The sequence below is a fragment of the Salvia splendens genome, chromosome 5 (assembly GCF_004379255.2).
Source record: "Salvia splendens isolate huo1 chromosome 5, SspV2, whole genome shotgun sequence".
In the NCBI taxonomy this organism is placed as follows: Eukaryota; Viridiplantae; Streptophyta; class Magnoliopsida; order Lamiales; family Lamiaceae; genus Salvia; species Salvia splendens.
Window position 1 is genome coordinate 13,607,627 of NC_056036.1, and position 17,716 is coordinate 13,625,342.

The following is a 17,716-nucleotide window of genomic DNA, read 5'->3' on the forward strand; positions in this document are numbered from 1 at the left end:
CACCAGCTGGGAAGATGGGTTTTGAAGTTTGAACAATTGCAATAGTTGGAGAAGAGTTAGAAATTAATTATGTTATGTGGCTTATAAACTAGCTAAAATCTCGATAGTACTCAGCCTCAACTAGACATTGTGTTTTTATATAAACCCGTTAGAAAATTTATTTATTTAATTGATTATTTTTTACTCGAGAAACACAAATGTTCAAATTAATTTCATTCGCTGCAACTTACTAATATTGTTATGGTATCGACACTATGCTGTTAAATTGACCTTCCGCACCCATGATTGAAAGTATATTGAGTCATAGTTGCGTAAAATTAAATTCAGTTCGCTTGATATATGCATATTATTCAATGTCCACTTCGCCTTCTTATTATGATATTCTTTTTTAAAAATCTCCATCCTCACCTTTTTCTTCGGAAATTCATTTAAAAATTTCTCCACCTTCCCAACTCTCACCATTTTCAATTAAGTCCAACGCGGAGTTAATATTAACATTTGATGATCGATGTGGAATTTATATATATAGTTAATGAAAAGGTTAACAGATTTGATATATTCATTCAAAAAAAGACACATTAATGTACAATGGAGGACCCAAAAAATATCGATTCATAGTTTGATACTCCACTTCATTTCGATAACGACCGAACACAAATTTTGATAATTTTCACAAATTACTTAAACCCTACTCCTTTAGTAGTATGTCCGTCCAATTATATTAATTATAAAACTATAAAAATCTAATACTAATAGAGAGAAAAAATCATAAATGACTTAACAAATCGAAAATCGATGATTAAGATTGAAGGACCTCTAATATTTTAGGTAGAATATATTTAATGGCTGGGCAAAAAAAGGTGGATAGATTTGTCAGCATGAACAAAAAATCAAAGTAATACTGCTGAACTCAATAATTAAGTAATAGAATTCACATTATGTATAAATGAAAGTCAAATTTGGAGAGTAATCTCAAAAACACATTCAACTTTTTCGGTCTTCAAATTAATGAGACTCAGTTTTCCCCATAACGAATCAAAAAAAGAAGGGGATAGAGAATGCATATGGATGCGGCGGAGGAGGAGGAGGAGGGCGGCGAAACCGCCGGCTTCGAGTGCAATATTTGCTTCGGATTAGCTGAAGATCCGGTGATCACCCGCTGCGGCCATCTCCATTGCTGGCCGTGCCTCTACGAATGGCTCCGATTCCACTCGCAATGCCACGAATGCCCCGTTTGCAAGGCCTTAATCCGAGATGAGGAGTTGATTCCGCTCAATGGAAGGGGCGGCGCCACGTTTCACCGTCGTCGTCGGCCGCCGGCGCAGATGCCTAGGGCTGTAAGGGTCCGGTTCCGTGAATTTTCTGGTTTGAATGGGTATGGTTCGTTTGGTGGGGGCAATGAGGAGGTTGAAGAGGGGTATGTTAATGGTGATAATATGAAGAAGATTATGTTTTTCTTTCTTTTGTTTCTAGTTTTTGATTTCATAATAATTTGATCAACTTTTGTTCAAACCCCACTCATAATTGATGTGGTATAAAGATTAGTACTTTTAACTCAATTATTTAACTGTTGATGATTGTAGGGTGTTAAATTCTTCTGTTTTGTATAATTGTTCATGGGTTGCTATACGTTGATCTAACACATATTTCAGAATTGTATAGATAAATGGATGAAAGTAGATAATGAAATGCATGTCATAATTTATGTATTAATGGATAATAAAATATAAATTAAATTAATTAGTGAATTATAAAGTTTATTTAACGAAAATAATAAAAATAAAATGAAACATTTGATAGTAGATATCCAAAAATACTTTTATATGACATGTAAAAGTGCACAAAGACAATATCGTGAAAGAGAAAAAATTATAAAATACTATTCAAATAATTATTTTAAAAATTATACTCGTATATATTATAATTGTGGAGCACCATCTCCCATCTTATTTCACATTTTTTACTTGACAATTTCATTGGAGAAAACTTATTAATACAAAATATTAACAAGATTGTTTTTAGCCCAAAAAAGGACAATGTTAAGACGCGAAACATCACTTCATATAAAATCTTATTAATAATTTTACAAGAATTATAAACATTCGACATTCTATAGATAAATGAGAGACTAAAAATAAGAACGCAAATCATCAATCTAAAAAGTAATAGAAACGCATTTGAATATCCAAAGCCTATTTCAAAAATAAATAGTTATTTAATGATTAATTGTTTAAATCCAAAGCATTCGTTTAAACTAGAATCAACAAATTCTGTGACAAGAAACTGGGCTTTTGTAGATAAAAAGGGTTGCACACTGAATGATTAAATGGACTTATCAATATAAATAAGGGCCTAACAAATGTATTGTACTTATCATTGTGGGCCAGACTTCTTAAACTGGGCAACTAAGTGGGACTCATCTTACTTGTCACGACCGCACTTCCTAAGGATAGGAAGCACGGGAAAAATCGTGACTAGTGGGGGAACTAAGAAGCGGGGAAGAAGGGGGAATAATCAATTCAAGGCAATACAACTTAACAATCAAAGAGGTAATTCCATTTATATCGATCAACGTTTCAAAACCCAAGTCTCATAATGAAAGATAACAGAGTTCAACCATAAAGGAAGTAACAGAGTTCAACAGTTCAAAGAAAATAACAGAAATTCTGAAAACATTGAGTAGCGGAAGCAATTTTGAGAGTTTAGCTACTACTATGTATGAAGACATAATAGTAACCGGAACAGTGATTTAATACGTTCTTGGATCATCGCTCAAAATCCTCCGCCTCCCGACCCCGCTCAACCTGCACATAGGGAAAACATATGCAGGGGCTGAGTACTTGGTGTACCCAGTGAACTCATGCCCAAAAACATTCACCGTTAAGATATGTCAAGCCATCATCGTGTGAATCCCGGGTTTTACTTTAAAAAGGCCGAGAGACACTAAAGTTCATTTCCTTAAAAAGTATCCGCGCGGACCAACATCATCCTCCATCATATACCATATCTGAACCATCATGTGAAACGAGACTGTGGTCACAATCTCGATCACTGGACCGGCCGACCTAGGGGACGGCTCACGATCCCCATCAGTGCACTAGTCTAAGTAGGGCGTAGACCCTAGTTAGACCCGAATTCGTTAACTATCAAAGTCTAGTAGAGTTTTATTCTAGTAGACAAACAGATAGGCAGTTTCAAAACATAAACACGACATGACATACTTATAGAAACATCCTTATAACACCGTAAACATATTGATTTAAAATAAACGTTAAAGAATAAAGCCCACCTCAAAAGCTTATGATTTCCGTAAGAATTCCTCGTTCCGACTGTTAGAGTGCGTGCGGACCACCTTCTCGGAAAATACATAAAATTCATATCAATTCTCGGTAACGACGATATTTGGAATGCATGCACTCTAATTCAAATCTTTTAATTCTCTTTCTCAATTTCCGTGCATTTTCGGTTATTCGGCGGCCGCCCAAGGCGTCGCGTGCGATGCCGGTCGGCCTCTTACGCTCGTTCTTTCCTTCGTTGGCTCCTCGTATTTTCCATAACGTCGAAAATAATTTCTAAAAATTATTCAAGCGTATACTTTAAATTTTCATAATTATTTACCATTGAAAAAAAGTATCATTTCATACTTAGGTAAATTGTTCATTCTTTAAAAGGTCTTCCGGAAATTAATTAAATATTTTTTCCGATTAAATTTTAATTTCCGGCCCATAAGATTAAGCTTAGCCCACCTTATTCCTCCAAAAATTTAATTAGGAAGCCCATCAAATTAAAAGAAGTACATGGCCCAAACTTAATAAAATGTTGGCCCAAAATCATCTCCCTCTCCAACACACTCTCTCTCTCTTCCCTCTTTCTCTCTCTCCGTCGTCCTCTCTCTCTCTCGGCAATCACACAGCAGCCGACCGCCACCACTGCCGTCGTCGTCGTTCTCCCTCCGGCTTGCCACCGTCGCGGCTGGAGCCGCCTGCCGCCGCAGCTGGAGCCGCCGAGGAAGCTGCTGTCTTCGCTGCTCGCCGGCGGGAGCTGCTGCCGCGGAGGAGAGTCCACGTCGCCGCTGCCGTGCGGCTGGGGCTGCTGCCTCGCCACGCCGGGGTTGCTGCCTCACCGTCGCGTCACCGGCCGCCGTCATCCGCACCGAGAACGTCGAGCGCGGCTGTCCGCCGCTGCCCGTCGCCGGCGGAAGCTTCTCCCCCTCCGAACCACTCCGAACCCGCCCGGAAACACTCCGCAAAGGCTCGCAACACGTGTTATGAACATAAAGCTAAGTTCTTTCTAAGTTTCGGTTACGCGCGACGATCGTTCGGTTGATTCTTAGTTGGTTTCTTACTTGAATTGGTTATGGAGGATAATCAAAGCTATATGCATGTAAAGCTTAAAACAACACATGCTTTATGATAGGAATGGATTATACCTCCAAGAAGATTGAAAAAGATGGAAGAAAACACAAGATGGATGGCTCAAAGCTTCCTCCTTCTCCTCGGCACTTCCTCTCGCCGCCTCTCTCTCTCTCTCTCTCTTTTTTGTTGTGTAATATGAAGGTGGGGGTGGCTTTTGGGGTGTAGATATTGATGGGGAAGTGGGGAGGTGAAAACCGTGAACATCATGGGGGGAAAGAAAGAACCGTCGGACGTGGTGGGGGGAAGAAGAATTAATTTGGGCTTAGCTAAAATAAATCCATACTTGGGCTCCCATGATTTAATTTCCAATTGGGCTAAAATCAACAATTAAATTACAAGCCCAAGCTAGAATGGATTTAAAGAGTTATTAAAATTCAAGTTATTTCATATTTAATTGGACTTCAAATTTATTTTTGGAAAGTCCAAGATAAATTCATACATTTATATATTTTTCGTATTTTCCTTCATCAATTAAAATTCACGGTCCCTTATTAAATTTTGTTATCTCGTTCTTCATAACCAAAAAAATAAAGTACGAGAAATCGTACATAATTTATATTTGGTGTTGTTCCAAATATAATATTCATTCAACCGTTCCTTGCTTTACGCGCGTCGTTATCCATAAAATATATATTTCTTTCCATTTAATTCATTCGTCTTGCTAAAGAATAGCAATTTCATCAACGACCTTTCAACGAGACCTTAAACGTGTCTCCCAACGTTCATTTTTAAAAAAGAAAACACATTCCTTTTCCCATCAAACCCATAAACCATAATTTTTCCCATATCACATTTATCGAGAAGCATAGCATTTCGAAATAATTTTATCAATTATTCCGTTACATAAAAGTAAATTTCAAACTTAAGGTACGGGTGTTACATTACTAAAATAAAGTAGCAGAAACTGGCATTATAGTATAGATGAAGATAATGTTCTAACTACTCCACTTCAACTTGACAGACTAACTAATTCAGGTAAACAGAATTGAGTGGAACAGACTATAATTAAAGTAGTCTAAACAAGATAGAGGATGCTAATTTTTCTGTATATATTGAACTTAGGTCATTGTATGAATACAACATTTAAATGCAGGTCGTTATAGATAAAATTATATTTTCTCGTCCGAGCACATGCAATTGAGATTTCGTTGAACTCCTCAAAAATTTACATTTAATTTGATATATGGTATATGAAAATTAATTCAAATAGATAGTTTCTTTGAGATTTTTAAGGATTACCCATTTTTAACACAGGGTCACTAAAAATTCAAAAAATCTATAAGTGACTACAACATCACAACAACGCATACAACATTACTCAATGCATCTACAATATCGTCGATTCTTCCAGCAAGAGAGTTGCACGCTCTTCTCCTATCCTATCCTATCCACCAAAGAGGGGCGTAGAGGACTGTTTCTCCATCCCTCTGTGGGGCTGGGCATCCCGGCCGGCCGGCCACTCACAATGCACCCAAGGGCCAAGTGTGTTGGGTATCACATGTCCTAATAAGAAGTTTTGCAGTTAATATATGTAGCAAGTCCACGCGCGACTTCTGATAGGGCTGGCTGAATTTGGAACTTAGGCTAGCCGAACCCCAATTGAGCAATTATTCCGAATCTTATGTCTAATTTCATTAACGAAATAGGTGATTGGTGGCCTAATATAAGAACATATATTTAGTAATTAGTGCTTACTTTTTGTTCCTTATTTCGAATCTAGTACTAGTATCATTTATTAATTCATTGTATCCATTTCAGTGGAAACTACAAAATAATTAAATAAAAATATAATCGAATACATGATTTTGATTATCATATTAACTTATCTATCTTGAGTCTAAATTTTTTAATAAAAAATCATTAATGTTTGTTCATCTACCTATATGACAACTCTAATCCCAACTTATTAAATGAAGGAGAAACATATTACCATGAACTGATTTCATCGCTAAATTGATTAAAGGTCCTTTCTTAACATATAGTGGTGGAGCTAGAGTAGGTTGAAGATCGATTTTTCAATGTATGATCCAACGATTTTTATTTGTGTATGTATATATAAACAAAATTTTAAATGACAGTTCTTAATTAAACGAAATTTTCCGCCTCCGAACTGACATGTAGTACAATACAATACTACTTCCTCTGTCATATTAGTGTTGGATATGATCATATTCATTGGATATCATATTCTTTTCTAGCGTTTCATTATAATTTGATCATTTTCTTTTTTTGACAAAACGCAAAACACTTAATCTCTCTTTTTAAAACTTTCCTGCTTTATTATCCCTTCTACTCTATATTCTTCCTCCAATTAACTCCTTAAATATTTTTTCCATCTATGCCAAAGAGAAAAATGTTAGGACAAAGGGATAACTAGTGGCAAAAGTAAGTAATCAAAACATTGTATTCTGTTCCTTTACACTTGGGTCATCTTCATGGGGCCCAGAGATGAAACTTCCATGCAACTTCGTGAACAATTTGTTAGCGTAAGCATCCACTCTTCATTTTCCAAACCAGCAATTTCGGAGCAAATTCCCATCCTGTTTAGGTATCAATATAAATATTTCATTATCGAGCATGAAATATGCAAAACAATTAGTATAAGTAACTACTGCATTATTAGTGCATTGCACAACACACTAATTAAATTTAATCTCAACGTATCTATCAATGGAAGCTGTGAAATGCTTCTTCTCATTCTCTCCCAAGAAGCAAGCCTCCTCCATCAAGCCCAAATCGAAGTCCGCTTCGACCTCGGGCTCGGAGAGGAGCTCTATGTCGAGAGAGGAGGAGGAGATGAGGGAGGTGTTCCGCCGCTTCGACAGCGATAGCGACGGGAAGATCTCAGCGGCGGAGATCCGGGGGCATCTGGAGTCGGTGGGGGAGTACATGTCGTGTGAGGAGGCGGAGGGGATCATCTGCCATCTGGATTCGGACAATGACAAGCTGGTGGACATGGAGGATTTCCTGCGGATGATGGGAGGGGGGCAGGAGGAGGAGGATTTGATAGCGGCATTTGGGGTATATGAATGGGAGGGGACGGGTCGGATCACGGCGCGGAGCCTGCAGCGGGTGCTGGGGCAGTTGGGGGATCCGAGATCGTATGATGAGTGCGTGGCAATGATTGGGGTGTTTGATTCGGAAGGGGAAGGGGGAATCGGGTTTCATCAGTTCCAACAAATGATGACGCCTACGCCTGCATCCACTTCCTAATATTTGAGTGTGGTGTGTGTACCTATAAAACGAAGGAAAGGAAATTATGGTGTTTAATTCAAATGGTTGGAGAAGAAGATCAGTACTATAAATTGTTAATCTCTTCTGTTCTTATAAAATTAATGATCCGAATTAATTTTCATGATAGCAACACTAGTTTCATAAAATAAAGTCAAACTTACTAAAATGAGACACAAATTACCTCTCTTTAAAATTATATTGTTAAACTCATCCATGTCATGATTCATGTAAACCCGATATGAGTAGTATTACAATGTGTATTCACAAGAATTTCACCTACAATTTTAAATTTAAATGTACAAATCTTTAAATAAACATACAACATTTTTTAAAAAAATTATCACTTCGAAAAAATTGGGTCTACAAAATTGGATAATAATAACTACAAGAATCTGTCCTGCAGAATTTGCTCAAATGATCAACAATATCTTCCCGCAATATGCAATAGATTATGTTATGTATGCAAGCAAAATAGTTAAAAAGACTTCCAATGGAAAACAAAAATAAAATGATGAACCAACACTCACTATAATAGCAATTTTAATCTCGATGAGTCCAGAATTAGCTAGACTGTGTAATAACCTTGGCAAGGTCAACAATAACACCAATAATATCTAAAAAAATAAATGCCGTAAATATGTTACTCCATAATATAATTAAAAAGTACTAGTAATGTATCAAAATTACGAAAAAGTGTCTCGTCAACTATATTTTCGATCTGCTTGATTTGCTCAAATGTCTTAAACCAGAACATATAATGTGATGATTTTTATTTGTAGATGCCATCACCAAAATGTATACTCCCTCTGTTCCCAAAGAGTATAAACAACGGGTTTAGTGCCTGCAGGGGCAGCGCAGTTGGCAACGAAGGGGCAGATCTTGCTGCAATGAGCCTGGGTTCGAATCCCACAACTGCCGTGTAGTTGTAGGCATGCACATACCGAACCAAACCGGCAGTTCGTATCCCGAAACCTGAACCGCCGGACGGTTCGGTTCAGGTTCACAATTTTCAGAAACCGGAACCGGCGGTTCAAATAAAATTTTAAAAAAATTATTTATTATTTATAAAAATTAATTTTTATTTTTAAAAATCAAATTTTACAAATAAATATATACAAGAATTTCATAATAGCTCATATTTATTGTTGGGCCTCTGAATTCTAAGAAACCCTTCTTTGTTGTTTCTCTTTTATAGAGACATCCTTGAATATTTTATGTTTCACTTTCGATATGAGACAAAATATGTTGAAGTATTTTCTTTTATAACTACATATTTAGATCATTCATTAATCTTTTTCCAATGTAGAAGACAAAACTTTATTTATTTTTTACATTTTATTATTTACTATTACTTTCTTTATTTTTACATTTTATTATTTACTATTACTTTCTTTATTTTTTACATTTTATTATTTACTATTTTTATCTTTATTTTTGTCATAATTATTTTTTTCTAAGACAAATTTATAGATAATAATAGCACGAAGTAGAATAGTTTAGTAGAATAGGTTAATTAAATTTGAATGTTGCATGTTGCTCATAATTTGTATATTTATAGAATGTGGACGTGTTCAAATAATTGGATTTAAATGTAGGTATGTTGCTCATTTTTCTCAATGTATTGATCAAAATGTGTAAAAAATCAACATTTAATATCATTTGTATAATAATGATAAAAATAGACAATTAAAAAAGCAACAAATATTTAAATTTATAGTTTAAGACTTCAAGTCTTTTGTAAATTGTAATCGTTGTAACTTGTAGTCTCGTTTAAATTTATATCAATAAAATTGTAATTTTCATCCTTATTGTTTGAATTTTATTTACACACATTTCATAGATAAATAAAGACTAAAAAGAAAAGAAAAAAAATGAACCGCCGAACCGGCCCGGAACTGCCGCCGGAAACGGTGGTTTTTGAACCGGAACCGCCAAAAACCTATCCGGGCATGTTCAGGTTCAAGAAATTTTTGAACCGTGAACCGCCGGTTTTTGAACCGTGTGCATACCTATGTAGTTGCTTCCATCTCTCAGGTACAAGTGTGAGACCTTGGGAGATGGGCTTCTAGCAGCCAGTGATCTCCCCCTTAACGGGCTACTGCGTACTCTGATTGAACCCTCTCACATGATGTCGAGCCAAAATGTGGGGGCCGGCAAGCAACGGAATCGCCTTTTTTCTACAATGAACAACGGGTTTAGCACGGGTTTTAATAAATAAAGGGAAAAGTAAGAGAGAGAGAAAGGGTAGTGGAAATAATGTTAGTGGAGAGTAGGATCCACATTATTGTAATGATATAAGTTGTTAATGATAATGATATAAGTTGTAAATAAAATGATGTGTAGGGGTAATATGTTGTTTAAATTTTCCAAAATTAGAAAGTTCATGGAGGGAGTACTTCTCAGGAACGACGAAAAAGAAAATAGTTCATACTCTTTGGGGACGGACGTCCACAAAAAATTGTACGCAAAATGAAATCCGTACACAATTCGTGTTTTTAAACCATTGACCTTATTTAAAATGTATAATATGATGAGTTGAGCAAATTAGCCAGCTTTAGGTGACACATAACATCAATTGTTAGTTTGTTATACACAAAAAAAGATATATTGCTTGAAAGTTTATTTTTGTAACAGTAAAGCAGCCTTGAATATGGAAAGGACAGCCATTGGCTACCTTGTACACTATGAATAGTCCACAGTTAAAAAAACCATAACTTGAAATGTACTCTAAAGTGCCAATCCTTTTTATTGTATAGGTACAACAAGAGGCTACCATAATCAACATGGCTTCTACCTTCCAACACCTCACCTTCCTCATGATCATCATCATCTTCTGTGCTCCAGCCACCGCCGTTGATTTCAGCTATCCGGCAGTTTTCAACTTCGGTGACTCCAATTCTGACACCGGCAACCTAGTGGCTGGCATGACCGAGCACCTCGAGCCGCCCAACGGCCAGGCTTACTTCCAGAAGCCCTCGGGACGGTTCTGTGATGGCCGCTTGATCATCGACTTTCTGAGTGAGCATTCTCTCTCCCCATCATACAATCTATATTTGATCATCATCCATTAACACAAAATATAGGTAGTTTTTCTTATATGTTTGTATAAGAAGAATTGATATAAGTAGTGGATGCCATCAGAAAAATGTATATGTTTTAACATTAGCTCTTATTCTGAAAAATAAAATGCAAACCTGCTAGTTTTGATGTTTGTCTGCAGTGGATGCAATGGACTTGCCCTTGTTGAATCCATATTTGGAGTCAATTGCAGCGCCGATATTCAGAAGAGGGTGCAACTTTGCAGCTGCAGGCGCCACCACTCTTTCGCCAACGCCTTACTCAGTTTGTCCGTTTTCGTTCAAGATTCAAGTAGCTCAGTTTCTAAGGTTCAAGGCAAAAGCTGTGGATATCCTCACTAAATGTATTTCAATCTTCCAATAACATAATAGTAACAATTAGTTCAATTCTTTGGTACCAATCACCTCCTCACGTACTGGTGTAAACACAACAGCCAGGAGATTCGACAGGTACCTGCCGGCTCAGGATTACTTCCAGAAGGCGCTCTACATGTTCGACATAGGCCAAAATGATCTGGCGGGCGCCTTCTACTCCAAGACGGCCGATCAAGTTCTTGCTTCAATCCCAATAGTTTTATCAGAATTTGAAGAAGGAATTGAGGTTGGCAATGCCATGTCTTGACAGTTTCTCACATACATCATCATAGCTTAGATGAAGATGATGAGTCAACAAATCTTTCCAACTTCCTGCAGAAACTGTACAACGAAGGAGCTAGAGATTTCTGGATTCACAACACCGGCCCCCTTGGCTGCTTGCCTCAAAACATTGCCAAATTCGGTAGAGACGCTTCGAAGCTAGATGAGCTTGGATGCGTCAACTCTCACAATCAAGCTTCAAAGCTTTTCAACCTGCAACTGCACGCTCTCTGTAAAAAGTTGCAGGGACAGTATCAAGATGCAAATGTCACGTACGTTGACATTTACACAATTAAGTCCAACCTCATTGCAAACTACTCTAGATATGGTAAGTGCAATGAATAAGAAGAGAGGTTTAGCTTGAAATATTTGGCAAAATACTGATGACTTGACTTACAGGGTTCGAGCAGGCGTTGATGGCGTGCTGCGGATATGGAGGACCACCACTGAACTACGACATACGGGTTCCCTGCGGAGAGACCAAGGTTGTGAATGGGACTTCAGTGACGGCCAAGGGATGCAATGATTCTACAGAATACATAAGCTGGGATGGAATCCATTACACTGAGGCTGCAAATCAGTATGTTGCCTCACAGATTCTTACTGGAAAATACTCTGATCCACCCTTTGCTGACAAAATGCCTTTCCTTTTAAAGCTCAAATTCTGAACATTCTATATAGTAACATGAGACAGTAACCCTATTGATTTATTCCACTCTCCACGCATCAAGATGAGTCAAATATTTGCATCAAAGTTCAGCTTTCTTCTCTATCCATGCTTTTGTGAGGAAAGCATTTCTAAAGAGCCACGAAAAGAAAACTGATTATTCAAATTCAATAAAAGATAAGGGAAGGTACTGTCATCTTGGTGACATTTTTAGCATTAATCTCTATTAACAGATTATTCAAACCTCATATATTAGTTTACTAACAATTTTCCAGTTAACGACATCGGAAAGACCAGTTGGCAGCCAAGTTTTGTATGCAACATTTGGCCTGTTTAAATTTAACGAGTGTATTTTCCCAACAAAAAAATTATCACTCGGAAACGTCCGAATCATCAGCTTGATTACATCTGTAGACCAGTTAGAAGGTCGGCAGTCAGTTACAGTACCAAATCATCATATCTACTTCATTAGGAACACCAACTCTCAATTTTCTCATTTTCTTTTTTTAGCAAATGCCTGTTTTAGACAAGTTTATATCTGTAGACTTACAATGCTTTTTTTCTTGCAATTAACGAAGGGTGTTTTCATAGATCAGACATGAAATCAAAATGTACAGAATAAGGTCAACTTCAAAAGAAAATTTTCTTGGTAGCAATGATTTGTTCTTTATGGTAATAATAACACATAAAGAAGAGGCATCAGACTTGATTCTGATAAGACTACTGCAACTATACACAGAATAATGACTGGGAATCTTAAACCAACTTACAACTTTCAACGAGCTTCGACTGGAGTGACAACAGGGGAGACTTCCTCAGTTTCGAACTTGGAAACCCAAGATTTTTCACTCATATGAGGAGATGATTGACTGAGTACACTGAGGTTGAAGACGACCTCCCCCATTGTTGGTCTCTCCAACGAATTCTCCGACGTACAAGCTCTAGCCAAAGTTGTCAAGCTTAGAGCGTCTTCAATGGGGTAGGACCTTTCCAAATTTGGATCCATCCATCTCCTTAGCCTCTCTTTCCTTTGATCTTCAATATCCAATATTCCATTCACTTCTTTCCACAGCATCACAACTTCACCATCATCCTTCGTTTCCATGACTTTCTTTCCCGAGAGCAACTCCAGGAGCACGACTCCAAAAGAGAACACATCAATGTTTAACATGACAGATGAAGTAGCTGGTCTGGCTGCAGATAAATTTGCTATCTTTGCTCTAAAGTTGGAATCGAGGAGTATGTTGCTCGACCTGATATCCTTGTGAACAATGTTTGGTTGAGTATGCTCATGCATGTAGTGAAGACCATTGGCAACATCTAGAGCTATAACGAGCCGTTGACTCCAAACAAGAGATTTAACTGCGGAAGAAGAAGTTGACACCTTCGGGGAGAGCCAATTGTCCAATGATCCGTTCTCGACGTATTCATAGGCTATGAAGAAGTTACCATCATTATCAGAGGAAACTCCCATCAACTTCACCAAATTTGCATGATTCACTCTCTGTAATATTTGGACTTCCTCCGTTGCACCACGTGTTTTCTTCACAGCAAGAACCTGGTCGTTGATTGTAGCCTTGTAGACCGACCCTCCAATTCTGTACCGTTCACTCAGGTTCATAGTTTCCTTCAGAATCACATTTATATCATATACTATCGGCATGCCAAGATAGCCCGATACTCCCGGAAGCAGCTTGTCCTGTATCGTCTTCACCTCTAATTTCTTGTCTTTGGAGGCTTTATACATTGCAAAAAGATCCGATGCATCCAGAGAAGAACCATTTCGGTCCAACAAGTTCTTTTTCTTGCGCGAGAGAAAGAAGAACGCCACAAACCCTGATAAAACAATCAAAGCCAGAGCACTCGAACTAGCTATTAGAATCGACCGGAATTTTGATTTACCACGCGAAGCTGAAGATGGAAAAAGCTGCACAAGAATCGGCGTCTTCTCTGGAATCAACACAGGAAGACAAACTGCAGCAGTGAAATTCCTGTAGTTGTTCGCCATCTCAATATCTGAAGCCGTCGTCTGGAACATAGCACTCACAAGCTCTGTGTTGTCATCCGGCTGCCATACGTAAGTAGTGAGGAACTGAATTCCCTTTTCTTTGTATGACTCTCTGGGGCACTTGCAGAACAATGGGAAGATGACTTCCTCCCCTATCGTCAAATTGAGAGGATCCAACCCTGGGTTCATGTCTTCAACCACATGATAGTCGGTCATATTCTGGAAAACCTTCACTTGAACTGCGTATAAGTTGTCATCCTTCTTTATCTTATATGTAGCATTGGAGAAATAGTGCGTCCCGTTTGAGGTACAGGTGATTGGCACCAACAACAGCTGATTCGGAATTAGTGGAGCATCCTCCGATGTTAGATTAGTGGCTGTTGCTATCTCTGCTCTGCTTTTTCCAAACAGATCAGATATACTTCCAAGGTCAGTATAAGGGGACTTAACACGATATGTAACATAAGCCTCACACGATGACGGCGAGTCTGCAGATAAGGTGAAGTCAGTAATAGCAGTATTATTAACAAATTCAGAAGCAGCAGGGGAAATCACAAAGATCAGAAACAGTGAAGATATTATCAAAATTATATCAAAAGAGGCTGCCATCTCTTGAAGGGTAAGATTAAGGGATGGCTAATAGTATACAATCGCATATGCTGTCTGTGCAGAATGAAACTTTTCACGATGTCATCATAGGTTCATATAAAAGCTGAAAAGGATCACTGGGATTGATGCACATAACTTAATTACTATATTAATCGGATATTCCTTGATTTGTATGTATTCAGATTTCAGAAATTTGTTGTGGTAAAGGCAAATCAACTCGACAAGAATAAGGTGGCCCACCTTCTAATATTCTACGACAATATTCTGTTTCATATGTTGTCATCTCAAGATTTCAGGAATTGTTTAAAAAAGAAATCAAGCAAAGACGGCACTAACGCGTGTTCCCTTCTGAATCTCAAAAGCAAGACAGCAACTGTAAGATTAAAAGAAAGGAATTGATGGCTACGGCAACTATATTTTTTATATTGATTTCTAAAGACTGTCACCTTGAGAAATAATTATTGTTTCTAAACATAGATGCAAACAACTATGTCAACTACATAGTAAATAGAAAAATTAGGTCTCCATCAGTTTTGTCCTCTTGACAGAGGATCTATAAGAACAGACAACTACATATTCCCTTGATTAAACTTCTATTTAAGGTTCATATATTCAAACAACAGTAAAAACGTCGCAAGCGATTAAAAGTGCTAAATCAAGAGGAGTAATAAACAAGCTCCCTCTGACTTAACAAACCTTTAAGTTGGTTCTGGAGACCCAGCATGTCATGCTGACACAACTGATTCCGTCTCACGAATTTCTTTTCTGGGACAATCTGTAAAACAACCGGAGTATAATCTGTACACCATTATAAGATCTGCATTGCTAACAGTGTACAAGTGTCCTGGCAAAGCAAGTGGCAAGTTGTCCACGGCTTCCTCAGTCATCTCTTCCACTCGAGCTGCCTCTCGGATCTTTCCCTCCTTCCACAAACTCTTCACAAGTGTTTGTTTAGTAGCAGCATCAGGCATCAATTGCGAGTTCCTCATATCCTCAAAAATCTTCAGAGCAAGAGAAGCTCTTTCACACTTGCAATAAGCACAGATGAGAATCTTGTACATGTAAGCATCCGGCTCCAAATCACACTGTCTCACCATGGCAAAGATTCTCTGCACAGTCTTGATATCTCCTTGAAGCGCATAATGATGCATCAACCCAGAAAATGTCTGCACATCCGGGCAAACCCCGCGCAGCATCATCTCCTCAAGTATATCAAAGGCTTCACTATTCATCTGGCACTTTGCTAATGTCCTCAAGAGCGACGAATACAGAATAAGCTGACTATTTTGTGACAGTGGACCACAAATTGTTCTGACATTTTGGAAAATCTCTAAAGCTGCATCGCCCCTTCTCGAGAATCCATAAGAGTCAATAATCAATCTAATGGTGCTGAACGACAATAGCATGCCTTCTCGCTTTATCTTAAACAGCAGCTGTTCAACCAGTTGTAAGCATCCATGGCGAGCCAACTTGGCAATCATCCTCGACACTGTGTATATATCATGAACGAATCCAGGCTGACGAGCCACCCAGCAGAAGAACTCCCATGCTGTTTCAGGTGATTTGAAGTTCCTAATTAATTTGCAAACCAGGCGGCTTGTCCACATAATGTTTGCAGCTTCTAGCACAGCCACTTCTTCATCTTCCCAATGTTTCAATGCACTCGCCAAAGCAGCTGGATCCAACCAAGGTTTCAACTGTACTTCATCCTTTTCAACACCACAAAGACCAGAAGCTCCCTCATCCTCGTCATCAACATCATCCTCGTTGCTGACTAAGGAATAGCATATAGTTTTTATCCTCTCATCAGGCATCATTTCCTTAATCAGTTCATCAGCCTCTTCATCATAGCCAGCCTCTTTCATCACCTCTAGCGACATCAGCATTGCTCGACCAGGCAAAATCCCATCAGCTCGCATCTCATTGAGCAAGATTTTCACAACTTCCAACTTGTTAGCACTAGTAAAAGCTTCAACCAACATAGAATACTGCATCAACGTACGCCTAATTCTCATAAGAGGCAGCATTTTAAAGAGTTTCAAGGCTGAATCTAGTTTCTCAAACTTCACGAGGTGCTGAATGATCACTGTATACGTTCTGCAGTTCGGAAGGGCGCCTTCCTCAACCATCCTACAAAACACCTTGACAGCCTCTGCATCCATGCCCTTCTCCACAAAGAGCTTCATCACAATGTTGTATGACTCGGTGCAAGGATGCTTGTCCAATGTTCTTCGCCACTCATGCCAAACGCCATTGACCTCAGTCAGATCACCTGCAGCAGCGTACCACCGCATCCTATCCATGAAACTTGCATAGGCCACGTTTGTGAACTTTCCAGCATTTATGGCGTCAATCAACGCTCCTAGTTTCCTCGTCTGTCCAGATTTAGCAAGAATCTTGGCCAATGCGTGGAGGGTCTCTTGCATGTGAGAAAAAGTTTCGATCTTTTTAAGATTTTCGATCAAATGCAGAGCGGTAAGAGGCGAGGGAGCCGACCGGAGAGCATTGGCGACGACAAACGAGTCAAGAGTAGGACTCCTCAATATGGTAATGAGAGACGAATCCGGAGCATTGGAACGGAGACAGAGTCTTATCGAATCAATGATTTTTGCCCTTTGGAGATACAGAGACATTTTGCTCATGTTTCTGGCGCCCCACGAAAAATAGCATGCTTGTAGAGTGAAATTCTTGCAGAAGGCTGATGCAGTGTATATTGAGGTGGAATACATTGGTAGATGATAGAAAGATTAAAAAATAAAAGAAAAAGTGATTAGGTGTAGATACATATAAACACGAGAATGGGGACACTAGTTATCTGAAAAGAAATGAGAGAAAAATGGAAAAACTATTGTGGGACAAATATCAAACAGCTGGCGTGCATAAATTTTGAGAAAGTGCAAACGGACTCGGGATAAACATAAACATCAACATAACGAAGTCTTCCACGATTATGATTCATTTCTGGAAGCTGTAAATATCTCAACACAGTGGGTTTTAAGTAGCAAAAGAAAACCAATTGCTATGGCAGCGTAAACTCAGACAGAAAGGAGAGAATTCAGGACGCCGAGGG

General features: G+C 38.4%; 4 protein-coding genes across 8 annotated transcripts; 3 read left to right on the top strand and 1 right to left on the bottom strand.

Annotated features, from left to right (window-relative positions):
- Positions 1 to 1,058: 1,058 nt before the first annotated feature.
- On the top strand, positions 1,059 to 1,635 carry LOC121803851 (E3 ubiquitin-protein ligase RNF185-like). The gene is made up of 2 exons (XM_042203440.1): positions 1,059 to 1,417; positions 1,584 to 1,635. Exons 1-2 carry the CDS (start codon positions 1,059 to 1,061, stop codon positions 1,633 to 1,635), a joined length of 411 nt encoding a protein of 136 aa, XP_042059374.1.
- Positions 1,636 to 6,716: 5,081 nt separating this feature from the next.
- On the top strand, positions 6,717 to 7,775 carry LOC121802375 (putative calcium-binding protein CML19). The gene has a single exon (XM_042202040.1). It carries the CDS (start codon positions 7,086 to 7,088, stop codon positions 7,626 to 7,628), a length of 543 nt encoding a protein of 180 aa, XP_042057974.1. The 5' UTR covers positions 6,717 to 7,085; the 3' UTR covers positions 7,629 to 7,775.
- A 2,500-nt stretch (positions 7,776 to 10,275) lies between these two features.
- LOC121804728 (GDSL esterase/lipase At1g54790-like) lies at positions 10,276 to 12,116 on the top strand. The gene is made up of 5 exons (XM_042204371.1): positions 10,276 to 10,667; positions 10,870 to 11,070; positions 11,161 to 11,327; positions 11,420 to 11,690; positions 11,762 to 12,116. Exons 1-5 carry the CDS (start codon positions 10,433 to 10,435, stop codon positions 12,028 to 12,030), a joined length of 1,143 nt encoding a protein of 380 aa, XP_042060305.1. The 5' UTR covers positions 10,276 to 10,432; the 3' UTR covers positions 12,031 to 12,116.
- LOC121804726 (pentatricopeptide repeat-containing protein At5g66631-like) lies at positions 11,436 to 17,713 on the bottom strand. Of its 5 annotated transcripts, none has more exons than XR_006051205.1 (4): positions 15,343 to 15,515; positions 12,800 to 14,525; positions 11,760 to 11,831; positions 11,436 to 11,575 (listed from the first exon to the last, which is right to left on the bottom strand). XR_006051205.1 is itself a non-coding variant. In XM_042204370.1 (3 exons), exons 1-2 carry the CDS (start codon positions 15,368 to 15,370, stop codon positions 12,805 to 12,807), a joined length of 1,749 nt encoding a protein of 582 aa, XP_042060304.1. In that variant the 5' UTR covers positions 15,371 to 15,515; the 3' UTR covers positions 12,031 to 12,160; positions 12,800 to 12,804. The 5 variants fall into 5 exon arrangements, 3 of the variants coding, with proteins under 3 accessions (XP_042060304.1, XP_042060303.1, XP_042060302.1); XR_006051204.1 differs by having other exon boundaries at positions 11,453 to 11,592; XM_042204370.1 differs by lacking the exons at positions 11,436 to 11,575; positions 11,760 to 11,831 and adding an exon at positions 12,031 to 12,160.
- Between the last annotated feature and the right edge of the window lie 3 nt (positions 17,714 to 17,716).

Bases quoted from the DNA above. Each gene is read 5' to 3' on its own strand.
- LOC121803851 (XM_042203440.1), top strand. From the start codon at position 1,059: ATGCATATGGATGCGGCGGAGGAGGAGGAGGAGGGCGGCGAAACCGCC. The intron at 1,418-1,583 runs GTATGTTAATGG...TGATGATTGTAG, and splicing joins AATGAGGAGGTTGAAGAGGG to GGTGTTAAATTCTTCTGTTT.
- LOC121802375 (XM_042202040.1), top strand. From the start codon at position 7,086: ATGGAAGCTGTGAAATGCTTCTTCTCATTCTCTCCCAAGAAGCAAGCC.
- LOC121804728 (XM_042204371.1), top strand. From the start codon at position 10,433: ATGGCTTCTACCTTCCAACACCTCACCTTCCTCATGATCATCATCATC. The intron at 10,668-10,869 runs GTGAGCATTCTC...GTTTGTCTGCAG, and splicing joins CTTGATCATCGACTTTCTGA to TGGATGCAATGGACTTGCCC. The intron at 11,328-11,419 runs GTTGGCAATGCC...AACTTCCTGCAG, and splicing joins AATTTGAAGAAGGAATTGAG to AAACTGTACAACGAAGGAGC.
- LOC121804726 (XM_042204368.1), bottom strand. From the start codon at position 17,375: ATGTATTCCACCTCAATATACACTGCATCAGCCTTCTGCAAGAATTTC.